Raw genomic sequence first — 11,840 nt, 5'->3', positions numbered from 1 at the left:
ATCAGCTTGCATTTTAAGACAGTCTTGTTGGGAGCTTATTTCCATTAGAATTTTAAGGTCATCTGCAAACAGTAGACATTTACTATTCTGAACATAGTTTTGGATGTCATTTATTAGTATTAGAAACAACAGCGGTCCGAGGTTAGACCCTTGAGGAATTCCAGATTTCGCTGAGAATTTTTTTGAATTATGTCCATTTACCGAAACAAATTGTTTTCTGGATTTTAAATATGATGAGAAAAAGTTTAGTGTTGGTAGGTCGAAACCTAGTTTAAACATTTTCCTCAGTAAGATATCATGGTTAACACGGTCAAATGCTTTGGCAAAGTCGGTGTAAACTACATCTGTTTGGTGCCTTGAGTCTAAACCGGTGGCTACCAATCTCGAGAAAGTAAGCAGATTTGTGACTGTTGATTTCTTTGGAAGGAAACCGTGTTGATTTTCTCCAATGAATGGCATAATCTGGAGACTTAATTTGTCACAAATCATTTTTTCAAATAGTTTTGGTAGCACTGATAATACGGCTACCGGTCTGTAGTTTTTGACGTCTGTCTTGTCACCAGCCTTGAAAATGGGACTGACTCGGGTCAGTTTCCATATCTGGGGGAAAGTAGAAGTCAAAATACTGGTATTAAATATATGACAAAGAGCTTCACTTATCATTGGCGCTATGCTAATGATAGTACTGGAAGGGATTCCATCCGGCCCTGTAGCCTTGTCAGTCTTCAGTTTACGGATATAAGCTTCTACCTCTGTCGGGCTCGTTAATCTTAGGGAAATGTTACCTACGTTCCATGGGACCTCTGTTCGCGTAAAATCTGTACTAAGATTAGGGGTTTCACTATCATACACAGATTGGAAGTAGTCTGCAAATTTCTGACAGATAGATTCTGAGTCCGTTATAAATTTGTCTCCACTATTCAGGCCGTTATGTGACCTGGAGTTAGCTTTCTGTGATTTTATAAAATCCCAGAAGCATTTGACATTGTCTTTAATCCCGTCCTGAATTCTGTTTAAATATTGTCGTTTAGTTATGACAATATCTTTTTTGAGCTCGGATCGCATTTCTTAAAACCCGAGAATTTCCTCACACTAGGGCTTCCCGACCGTGAATCCGTTCTTGAAAACTCCTGTTTCCCTCTAGAACGCGACCTTTGATCACCCCATGTGTTCGTTTTTTTCTTGATTGTACTCACAAAACTACCTACAGAACCCTCTTCCTTAACTTTCACCCCTAGATGGTCCAACCCCGCAATCCTAATTGCCAGTTCCTCCATCTTAATGAAAGACAGACTAGGTCCCTCCAGATAGATTTTTTCCTTTGCTCTCCCAGGGATCAACCCCAGAGCAAATACATCCGCTAAATTCGCTTCTAAACGCGTCCCAAATTCACAAAATGTACTAAGACCGCGTAATCGCACCGCGAAGTCCTTAGCCGACTCCCCTGGCGATTGTTTAGCTGAAAAAAACAATTCTCGTTCCCTAAAAACCGACTTTGGCTTAGAACAATGTTTTTCTAATAATTCCAATAAATTATCGAATGATGTATCTGTGACCTTGGTAGGAAAACATAAATTGATCAATAAAGTGAGCGTTTCAGCTTCGAGAGAGCTCAACAAATATGCTCTCTTTTGAGATGCATCGAGTTTGACGGTTTTTGTGTCATCACGGATCAGCAGGAACTGCTCAATCCTCAGGCGGAAGATTCCCCAGTCATCACGTAAGTGGCTAAACCGCGGGATTCCACCTGACTCCATAGCTGCCAGATGCCTGGTCCGACACCCGAACTAGCAATGACACAGCAAAAATACCAACACAACTCGACAACAATAACCTCCAAAAGAGAAGACTACTTAACTCAACCAGGGTCCACGGCGATGGGCTGCTTGGCTAGTTAATTTACTGACTGCTTGGCTAGTTTAGTCTTCCTTCTGGTCGGATTGACCGTCTTCCTTCAGGTCGGATTGACCGTCTTCCTTCCTTCTAATCTTAATAAAACAGACCGGAAACTTCCTCCACCGGATGGCAAGTCTTCCTTCCTTCTCAATATTAAGATTCAGCCGCCTTGGCCTGAATTTCCGTACTTCTTCACAACTGAAGCTCCTTGCTCCGGATAGTCCTTGCACAGAAGCGACCTTCAGATGTTCGTGACAATAAAATCCGTCTGAGCAAATCTGTCGAGTAACCCGCACACCCAAGTACCTTGTGTGTGCTAAACGACATTAATTAACACTTCGCAACGTATAAATCACTTCAGCTGCGCCAATTTGTAATGTTCATTACTGTTTAAATAAATAGGTTCTTTTATACGAAGTTACGTTTATTAATTATTCAGTTGTTTATCAAGTACAGTGCAGTCTAACTGCTAGGAAGGAATTTACGAGAATGCGCTCCCGCGTTGCCCGACCGCCCGCTGTCCAGCAGAGTCGGAAACGTTCGACAACCCTCGGCTATCTCCGGTGAGCATGAACGCCTATATGATATACTACAGTAAGACAGTGTAATAAACTTTAATAACCGCTTTTATGGGTTCACTGGGAAACACTTTACAACTGTCTCGGTCCTCCCAAAGGAATGGGTTCCCTTCACCCTGCGGTTTACGTAAAGCGTTGCAATGAGTATTCTCCCTCCGGGTTAGCTGAACTCCTAAGCAGATGGTTAACGAAATGTCTCTTGGGTCAGACTTACCAGAGGTAACTGATGGCGCTTAAGGCATAGGGAATTTACTCTACCTCTGGGTTAGGTAATAAACTTAAGCACCCACTTTTTGCATTCACTGAGAAATAGATTACACCTGTTTCGGTCCTCCCAGATGAAACGTTATAGGTTCCCTTCGCCTGGTGGTTTACAAAAAGGGTTCCAAAGAATATTCTCCGTTCGAGTTAGCTGAATTAAGCAGAAGGTTAACGAAGCGTCTTTAGGTCAGACCTGCCAAAGGTGGCTGATGTGGCACTGGGAAGCAACTTGCTCTCTGGATGAAACATGACCCTTTATAGGTTATCACATCTGTGACATTCCTTCCGGGTATGGTCTTGAGTGGCGGCAGTCCATAAGTTAACCAATGTCATCCTCGCACTAGTTAGTAAGAGCCGAAGCAATGCGGTAATGAGAAAGTATTCTTTTTTTTACATTAACTCCACACAGCAGGGAAATAAATTATTTCCCTCAGGGCCTATATCATCTCTGGAGATGCTGTGTGGTGGGTCTTTTTGTGAACATGTTGTAGGAGGAAGGAGACACAGAGACCGGAAAATCATTACACAGCCGAGCTGTTGAACTCAAGAACGAGTCATAGAAGTTCTCATGTGACAAACATCAACCGTGTACATATGTTGGGCGTGTTTCCCGATTACGCACCGGTAGCGGAGGGATCAATGACGCTAGATCCTTAAAGCATCTTCCATTGTAATACCTGTAGAACAAGGACGGCATACCTACATGACGCCTGTGTTCTAAAGATTGCAACCCACTTGTTAAGATGGGGGACGGACCGCCCGTTTCTGCACAGAGTCAAGACCTGACCTGAGGTGACTACCAAATTCAACAGTGGGGTGCCCTTGCGATTTGTACAGGGTCAGCAGTTATGTACTATTAAAGTATCTGCGGGCCATGTACACTGTACAGTACACCCAGCCTATGTGAGGCTATCTTGACTCTGTCTTAAATTCGAGATTGAAGTACCTACTGATCACGCTCGGTATTCCGCATATTTACTAAGATGGTTTGTTACAAAACAAATTTTGGTTCTTAAGATTTGAAGCATTTATTTTTTATTTGTCATTCTCTATAGTCGAGGGGAAAGGCTCTCGACTACAAATCCAGAGGTAACGGTTCATATCCCGGCATGCGCAAGTAAATTTTATTTAAATAATTTGTGTTGTCTCACAATTATTTAATTAAAAATAATAAAAAGTATATTTGCAGTGTGTTCCAGAGTGGCAAGTGTCTCAGTGTCACCCTGGTGAAAGACCAATCAAATGACTTGAAATGACTTTATCCGTGTTTAGTGACGAGATCTGAATGGCCAGGTGTTCCTCAACATTCCTCTCCCATCTCCTTCCCTCCCCATACCCCAATATTGTGGATGCCATAATCTCACTGGCTCCAGACGGTTTGGAGCAGTTGGGACTCATGTGGGGTACTGACAAAAAAAAATTGGGTAAATAAATATAACTAAAAAAAGCTTGTGGACCGAATGAATAAAAAATAAAAAATTATAATCATTTTGTTTATGTTAAAAAGCTGAAGAATGAAAATAACATTATCGAAATGATGAACGTCTCTTCGCAACCAGTATTTATGAACATATTTGCTAGCGGGCGTGCACAAATACATTCAAATGTATGCTCTTTAAAAATGATTTTCCCAAGATGGAGCTTGAGTGGTTTATTTACGGATGGAGCTAAAGTCGTTACCCTATCGGAAGACGCTTTCATTTTTGCAAATGGCATCTTATGTCATCATTCATCAGTGTTTCAAAAGTAAAATCGAATGCAATCGATCCTAATTGGCTACATTGGCTACACTTTGGAGCGGTGGTACCATGCGCCGCGTAGAAAAGCCTCCCAATGGACTGCGCTCTAAACCATTACCTTACTTTCGTACTTTAGTGGCGCGTGGTACCGCCGCGCCGGTCCGAGGTGTACGTGTGGCAGTCCCTTACACCCCTTACATAAATAAATGGCGCCTTATCTGTAGTTTGTGTAGGTACCTGTTCAAAATTTTAGAAAACTGTCATTACAACCAGCCCCTTTAAAATGTATTATTATGTTTATCAACTTGCACTTGTTTGTCCAATCAGAATGCTCAAATTATCGTGGTGCCAACTTTGCAAACCATGCGAACATAGACAAACCCCGCGTTCAAAATCGTCTATGGTTATTATTGGACAAAATTCAAAATTATTTTCATCTGTGTTTGGATATCTTCCATGTTTGATTTTATGTCAGTCGCACAAGGCTTTTGACATTTGCTTTATAATTTTATGTGATTACTCTTGTAATCCCGTTATTTTTGTCAAATTTTTATTCGTTTTCACAAGATGAGTTCAGTAAGTATCTCATTCATTCCTATTTCTTAACGTGGATAACATTTCCTGCACAATAATTAACGTTATTTCCATTGTTTATAGATGTCGAACGTCGAAAATCTTTCGCCTCAAATCATCAGGAGAGTGGCCAGAGAAATGCAGGAATTATCCGAGAAACCACTAGAAGGAATAAAAGTCATCGTTAATGAATGTGATATAACAGATATTCAAGCGTACATTGATGGACCAGGTATTTACCAACCCAAGTTGAATTCCCGAGTCGCGTTCTCGCTTCTCGCATTTCTTCCTAAGATTATAGACTTCTTATAATATGCAACTCTGCATGTTCGTAATTATTCTCCTCTGAACAAACTTGATCTTAATATTTATTACGATTGTATTTTCCCTTATGATGAGACTTACACTAGCATAATAAGCATTATAATCTAATACAATATCTACCAAAGACTTGCCCAACAAAAGACCTTATCTCACTTTAGTTATATTATTGTTCAATCATAATGTTAATACAGTATCTATGTAACAATATTTATTTCTTTAGCTGGCACTCCATATTCCGGTGGGGTTTTCAAAATCAAATTAGCGCTCTGCAAGGACTTTCCCGCTTCACCGCCGAAAGCATACTTCATCACCAAAATATTCCACCCTAATGTTTCAAGTAACGGAGAAATCTGCGTTAACACCCTGAAGAAGGATTGGAAATCAGATCTCGGCATTAAACATATATTGCTAGTAAGTTAAACAACTGATTACTGACAACTTTTTCCATCCCAATTTCAGCAAGTAATGTAAGTAATTATCTTTACGAGACAATTCTGAAATCGTAGATATGTAACAGATGCAGAATATGACGGGCAATATAAAATCATTTATCGAACATAGGTTCAATTCGCAGACCTAAATATGAATGTACCTTAGTGCCCCCTTCTGTATTCTGTGGTTTCAGCATTCTCTGGTGCAACTTACCACTCCACCACACTTGTGTCTGACTTTTGCTAGCAAGCCCACTCTACCATTACTCGCTCAAGACCATTTAACTCAAAACGTCTATTGGACCTAATAATGTTCCATATCATTTTATCGGAGCAAACTTAACTAATTTCCTGTGTAAAAGTAATAACAAAGGCTATGGTTGTTTTACTTATTTCCAGAGAATTTGATAGTAATATTGGTATGATTCTACAAGATTTGTAGAATCTATTTAACCAGCTGATAATCCGCCTGGTTCCTAACTATATTGCCCAAAAACTCATTTGCGAACCCCCCGTTCCTTTAATGTTCACCTTTTATAGTATACTTATATATTTCAATGTGGCGGGTACGGGTACCACCGTCCCAGGAACCATATATTGGATAACCAGCAAGTTTGGTGACTTAGCAGGGGTACCCAGGTTCATGGGGTGAGGTTTGTCTAGGTCTTGGCAGCCGGCGAATCGGGAAAGACTGGTTGAGGGAGACTTTTTGATCTTTCCATACGGACTCTCTCGACCCATCACCTTGCACCACAGTGGGAGGGATAATGATGATGTATATACACATAATGATATTCTATTGCATTATTAGTATGACTTACTCATTTTCAGACTGTAAAGTGTCTTCTAATAGTGCCTAACGCAGAATCGGCACTCAACGAAGAAGCTGGCAAATTACTCCTTGAACATTACGATGATTACTCACAAAGGGCGAAAATGATGACCGAAATCCATGCGCAGGTAGTTCAGCACATTCAAAATAATTATGTTAATTACAATATTATTATCTCAAATTTATAAACTAGTAGTTTTGTGAACAGCAAACCTCGCGTCCAAAAAATTTCTTATTTTCTAAGTTTTTAATTTTCTATTAATCAAAACCATCATTTAAAAGCCCTATACACCTCCCTGCAATCGGAGGCAATTTAGGGGGAGTATAAAATCAGGTGGGTGGGGGTAAAATTGGCATCTTCTCTGTGCACCCTCCCCTGCCGCAGTGAGGAACCGATCGTGCAGCAATCCGTTTGTTGATGAAGATGGCACCAACACTCAATTTCACTACTGGTGAAAAATTTACGACTGGGTGACTAAACGCTAGCCGACCTGATATCAGTTTCAATTTCGGAGTTCAGGTTGATTTGTTTACGGTGATCAAGGAAGCGATTTAGGATGCTCCCCACTACTGCCCCGATATTGTTTCCGATTGCAGGGAGGTGTGCAAGAGCTTTTACTCTGAAATCATAATGGTTATATGTATACAATGACATTACAATACATTGACACATACTCGTTATGATCTCACAAAATTAAAAGAAATTGTACCAAATACCAAACATTCTTGTGTTTCCAGTAAATTCTTAATTTAAACGTTGTTATTGTATGATAAAGACAGACATTCAAAGAGTATGTATGTATGAATGAAGACGATATAAGATCAGGCGGTATCTTCGTATTTAATAGGTGCAACGAATACTGCATTCTACAACACGGGTGTGACTGAGATGACAAGATACGCTTGTTCACTTACACTAAGAAGAATAGGGAACACTGTCAGTAGATTGACCTTTTTATACTTATATGTTGCTACCATCGCTAATTCACTTTCTCTAATTACGCTTAAAATATTCTAGAAATAATTTTACTGTTTGTAATAATTTTGGGATCTGTAGGGAGACTTATGAAAGAAATATGTGTGTGAGGTCCTAGTACATATTGGCTTTATTGAAGTCATCGATTACACAGTCGAAATAGAGATCCCACCGTGATGTGAATCCTTGGTCCATGATCACGGCGATGAAGTCGGTGTCTCGACGCAGCTTCGGTGGAGACTGGACTTGCAGGTGGTGTTCATCACTGGTGAAGACCATGGATCTTCCTGCTACTTCACTGTGAAGTAAGCCATAGGCACGGTGGACCTGGTTGGTTGATGATGGGCTCAAACCGTGAGCGAGGCCAGGTACGCTTGGTACATGTGAGCGGGGAGCTCGGTGCGTTCATAGTACGCATGCAAGGGGCGGGACGGAGCTGTCGTCTGTTGTAGCTGGACACTTGAATGGGACTGATTTATATTATATAGGTACCAGTCGTTCGAGATCAAATCGCGAATAGGTAGGTTGGTGGCAATGGCGAACCATTATTCTAGATAGGTAGAGCGTTCATTCGCCATCTTACTTGTAGATTCCAATGTGATGTGCGTTGCATATATTGATTTCTAGAACCTATTAGTAGCTGCCGCTATAATAATAAGCAATTTGCATTTATTTACAAATGAAATGTTATTCCTTGTCTTATTATTTGCCGTATAATGGAAACACTTTATAATTACACACGAGGGCATTTTGGCAATTTCTGCAACTATGCAATTTGCTTAGAGATAGCGCACAACCTCGCACAATGCTTGACAGTTTAGTAATCACAAATAAACCACTCACTAGATTGATAACTCCGTGCTTTTTGTACGATACAAATTGGTCTTCTATTTAACAATATTTAGACACATTTTATAATATCGATTCATCTTCATCACACACCATTGATGAGGATAGAGGAAACTCAAAAAAGGCGCGACGTTAGACGATATAATTCTCATTCGGAGCCTACCCCATTCTCTATCCTGAAATATTATTTTAAATAGTAAAAAATTTTGAAAGTCAAAATATTCCCTCACCACAAGGTTTGTCGATCGGAGTTATACCTCCTCTGTTAGTACTAAAACCACTAAATCGAAAGTACTACTATTACCATGTCTTTCGCTTGCCACTTCTGAAATCTCTACAGCATATCTATAGTTTGTCATTATATGTAGGTACTTAAAAAACCTACCTATTTAATTATAAACCATATAGGTATTTTATGTAACTTTTTTTTTATTTCAATAAAATACAATTTTTCCCAAGAAATATCACTATCTAGAAGACAATTCTTATTTCAAACATTCAGGCAGGTAGGTACCATCGCATCATATTATATGACGATTTCACATTTTAAAAACAATCTTTACAAAACCATAGGCAAAGTCAGCCACGATCAAAGTAAGACTTGTTTGAATAATAAAGAAAGTGCAGAAGATTTTCAAAAACAGAAACAGAATACAAACAAATTCACAGACAGATGAAATGCCAAACGGTCGACTTAAAACAGAACTTTGCTATGCTCAATCAATAAAAAGGCACGTTTAGCAGGCTGGTTTGATTACTGATAATTCTATAGCAAAAAACGTTTTTTTTTTTGTTTTTTTTTTTTTTATAGTGAATACCTCACAAGAGTCCCAACTGCTCCCGTCTGGAGCCAGTGAGACTATGGCATCCCCAATTGGGGGATGTTGTGAGGCTGAAGGTAAGTGGGGAAGGGAAAGAGGAAGGTGGGGAAGTACCTGGCTATTCAGATCTAGTCACTAAACACGGCTAAAGCCATTTGGAGCAACGTTTCAACTCAACGTATTCTGTTTGACAGTGCAGATAATCAAATTCAAGAGGCCGCCAGTAATCGGAGCAGGTTACATGCACCTACTAATTATTGAACTCCTGTTTTAGGCTCCAAAAGTCTCAAAAGCCTACCTGGAGATGACCGAAGGAGGCCCCTGCGCCAAGAAACACGCCGGGGATAAGAAACTTACTGCAGAGAAAAAGAAAATTCTAAAAGACAAGAAGAGAGTCCTAAAGAGATTATGAACTATGAAGGGTGTAGTGTATTGACATTTTAATTGTGTTTCCATTAAGTTTTTTAGAACAATTAGAATATTAATTTTTATATAGTCATCTCTTAACAAATGTCTATTTATGTATGTATGTATTTGTATATTATCAATGAATGTGTAACTATTTTACTGATTAGTTGCAATCAATAATATATTATTACAAACAGGATTAATACATTTTGAGTTTTCATGTTTACAAGCTGCATGGATGCACGGGGTTGGTGCATCAACTCTCAGAATAATATTAGGGTGTGATGATAAACTTGTTGGTGTTGTAAATTGTATTCTTTGAAAGTTTTTACTGTCTTTTTGAAACTGAAGTGTTAAATCTTAACGTGTCAGTAAACATAATTTATCCTAGAAATCTAATTAGTATTAGGTATTTATCCTTTAAAGTAAAGAGATCATCAATTTACAGAATATATTATACACAATAGTTGTGTCATGTTTAGAAGTACCATGTAAAATTGGAGTTTTATATAATGGTTTGTCAAGTTAATTCAATTTATGTATAATCTGTAAAATAAACTGCTTTCATTTGTGCAAAAGTTTGTTTGAATTTCAATGCATCAAACTTATTTTACTACGCAACCAGAAGGATGGAAATAGCTTGGGGTGACCCAATTGGTGGCATTGTCGGTTGAATTGGTGGCACTAACCAGACTGAATGATGGAGATTATGAAAAACCATGAGATGGACAAAGAATCAGATTCCAAGAGCAGGTAAAATATATTTTTAGTTTTTATTTAATAATGCAGTACTCCACTAATCCGCCGCAGCAAAAACCGGGCAAGTATCCAAGTGGCGGATTATAATAGTGCATACATACAATATGCTAAAAATAAAATCAGATATTTCATTAAAAACATCGACCGATAAAAAACAAAGTGTTTTTACTAAAATATGTACTTCTATTTTGAAATGTCTTAAAACTTTAAATAAAAAATAAAAAAATAGTTTGGCTGAAGATTGAACCTTCCTTCCTAGGGACCGGAGTTGACTGCGCTACCAACCTTGCCAGATGCCGATCATGTGAGACCCGACATTTATTTCATATGTTAACTGCTGTAATATTGTCCGATTTTAGATAAATGCGTATATGTCCACGTGTGTGTACGTGAATGACACCAAAAGTTGATAGAACGCATTGTCATCGACAGCGAGTCTATCTGTCAAGTTTCAGCTTGATCCAATGTCGGGAAGTGGGTTAATTTTCACTTCCAAGATTTTATCAAAAATAAAAGTGAAATTCAAATAGGCATATTTCAAAAAAAACACCCCTATCAATAATTTGAAATTTTTTCACTTTTTTTAGAGTTAAGGAGTCATGTTGTAACACAAAGAAGGTGGCTCTATATCAAGGCTGAAATTGACGATTTTGAATCACTGGCGGGCCACTGTACCTGACGGTTCCTATTTCCATGGGGGTTCCAATAAAACATAATTCCCCACAAAATATTTGAAATCCATGGCGGCTACAGGATTCCATTTCGGACGCAAAAAATATTATATCAAAAACCGGTGTATTTTTGTTTAAAAAGTAAGTTCAACAGGTTACATTTTTTCGTCGCTGATTCTGGTTCTGAGTAGCCTAAATAGCGATAAATCGCCAACACTGGTGACCGCGCGCAAGCTGCATTGTTACCGCGGGCCCGCGACACTTTTTCAAATTGGCGGGTTTTTTGAAAATGGTTCAGGCGGGCCACTTATAATTCGTTCGCGGGCCACATTGTGGCCCGCGGGCCTGAGGTTGGGCAGCCTTGCTCTAGATAATGAAAGGTAGAAAATATAATATATTTAATTAATTATCGATCTAAAATCAAAAGTTCTGTATAACAAAATATAGGTTTGGAAGTTAACAGTTTTAAAGAATACGAACTATGCAAGATTGTATAAAAGGATTCTATTATTCATTTAATATCTCAAGGGAGGTACAAAACTCGAAGAAACCTTGGTTAGTTAAATTACAAAACTTCACCGCTTAAAAATTAATGACTTTAATAGGGTGCCAGATTATTTAAACATAATGAACATATTAATTCAAGAAAATTACAGGGTAAACCAATAGAAAGAAAATTAAATGATTACTTCTTTACGTGTTCATAACTTCGATCGTTGGCC

General features: G+C 38.7%; 1 protein-coding gene across 1 annotated transcript; it reads left to right on the top strand.

Annotated features, from left to right (window-relative positions):
• Positions 1-4,907: 4,907 nt before the first annotated feature.
• On the top strand, positions 4,908-10,256 carry LOC149421690 (ubiquitin-conjugating enzyme E2 S). The gene is made up of 5 exons (XM_089634487.1): positions 4,908-5,050; positions 5,132-5,279; positions 5,592-5,782; positions 6,634-6,762; positions 9,555-10,256. Exons 1-5 carry the CDS (start codon positions 5,042-5,044, stop codon positions 9,690-9,692), a joined length of 615 nt encoding a protein of 204 aa, XP_089490613.1. The 5' UTR covers positions 4,908-5,041; the 3' UTR covers positions 9,693-10,256.
• The last annotated feature ends 1,584 nt before the right edge of the window (positions 10,257-11,840 follow it).

Source organism: Hesperophylax consimilis, chromosome 8, assembly GCF_061612785.1.
Source record: "Hesperophylax consimilis isolate HC1 chromosome 8, BYU_Hcon_1.0, whole genome shotgun sequence".
NCBI classification, from domain to species: domain Eukaryota; kingdom Metazoa; phylum Arthropoda; class Insecta; order Trichoptera; family Limnephilidae; genus Hesperophylax; species Hesperophylax consimilis.
The sequence above is the reverse complement of the archived record's forward strand: the minus strand, read 5'-3'. Positions and strand labels throughout refer to the sequence as shown.

Bases quoted from the DNA above. Each gene is read 5' to 3' on its own strand.
- LOC149421690 (XM_089634487.1), top strand. The intron at 5,783-6,633 runs GTAAGTTAAACA...ACTCATTTTCAG, and splicing joins GCATTAAACATATATTGCTA to ACTGTAAAGTGTCTTCTAAT. The intron at 6,763-9,554 runs GTAGTTCAGCAC...CTCCTGTTTTAG, and splicing joins TGACCGAAATCCATGCGCAG to GCTCCAAAAGTCTCAAAAGC.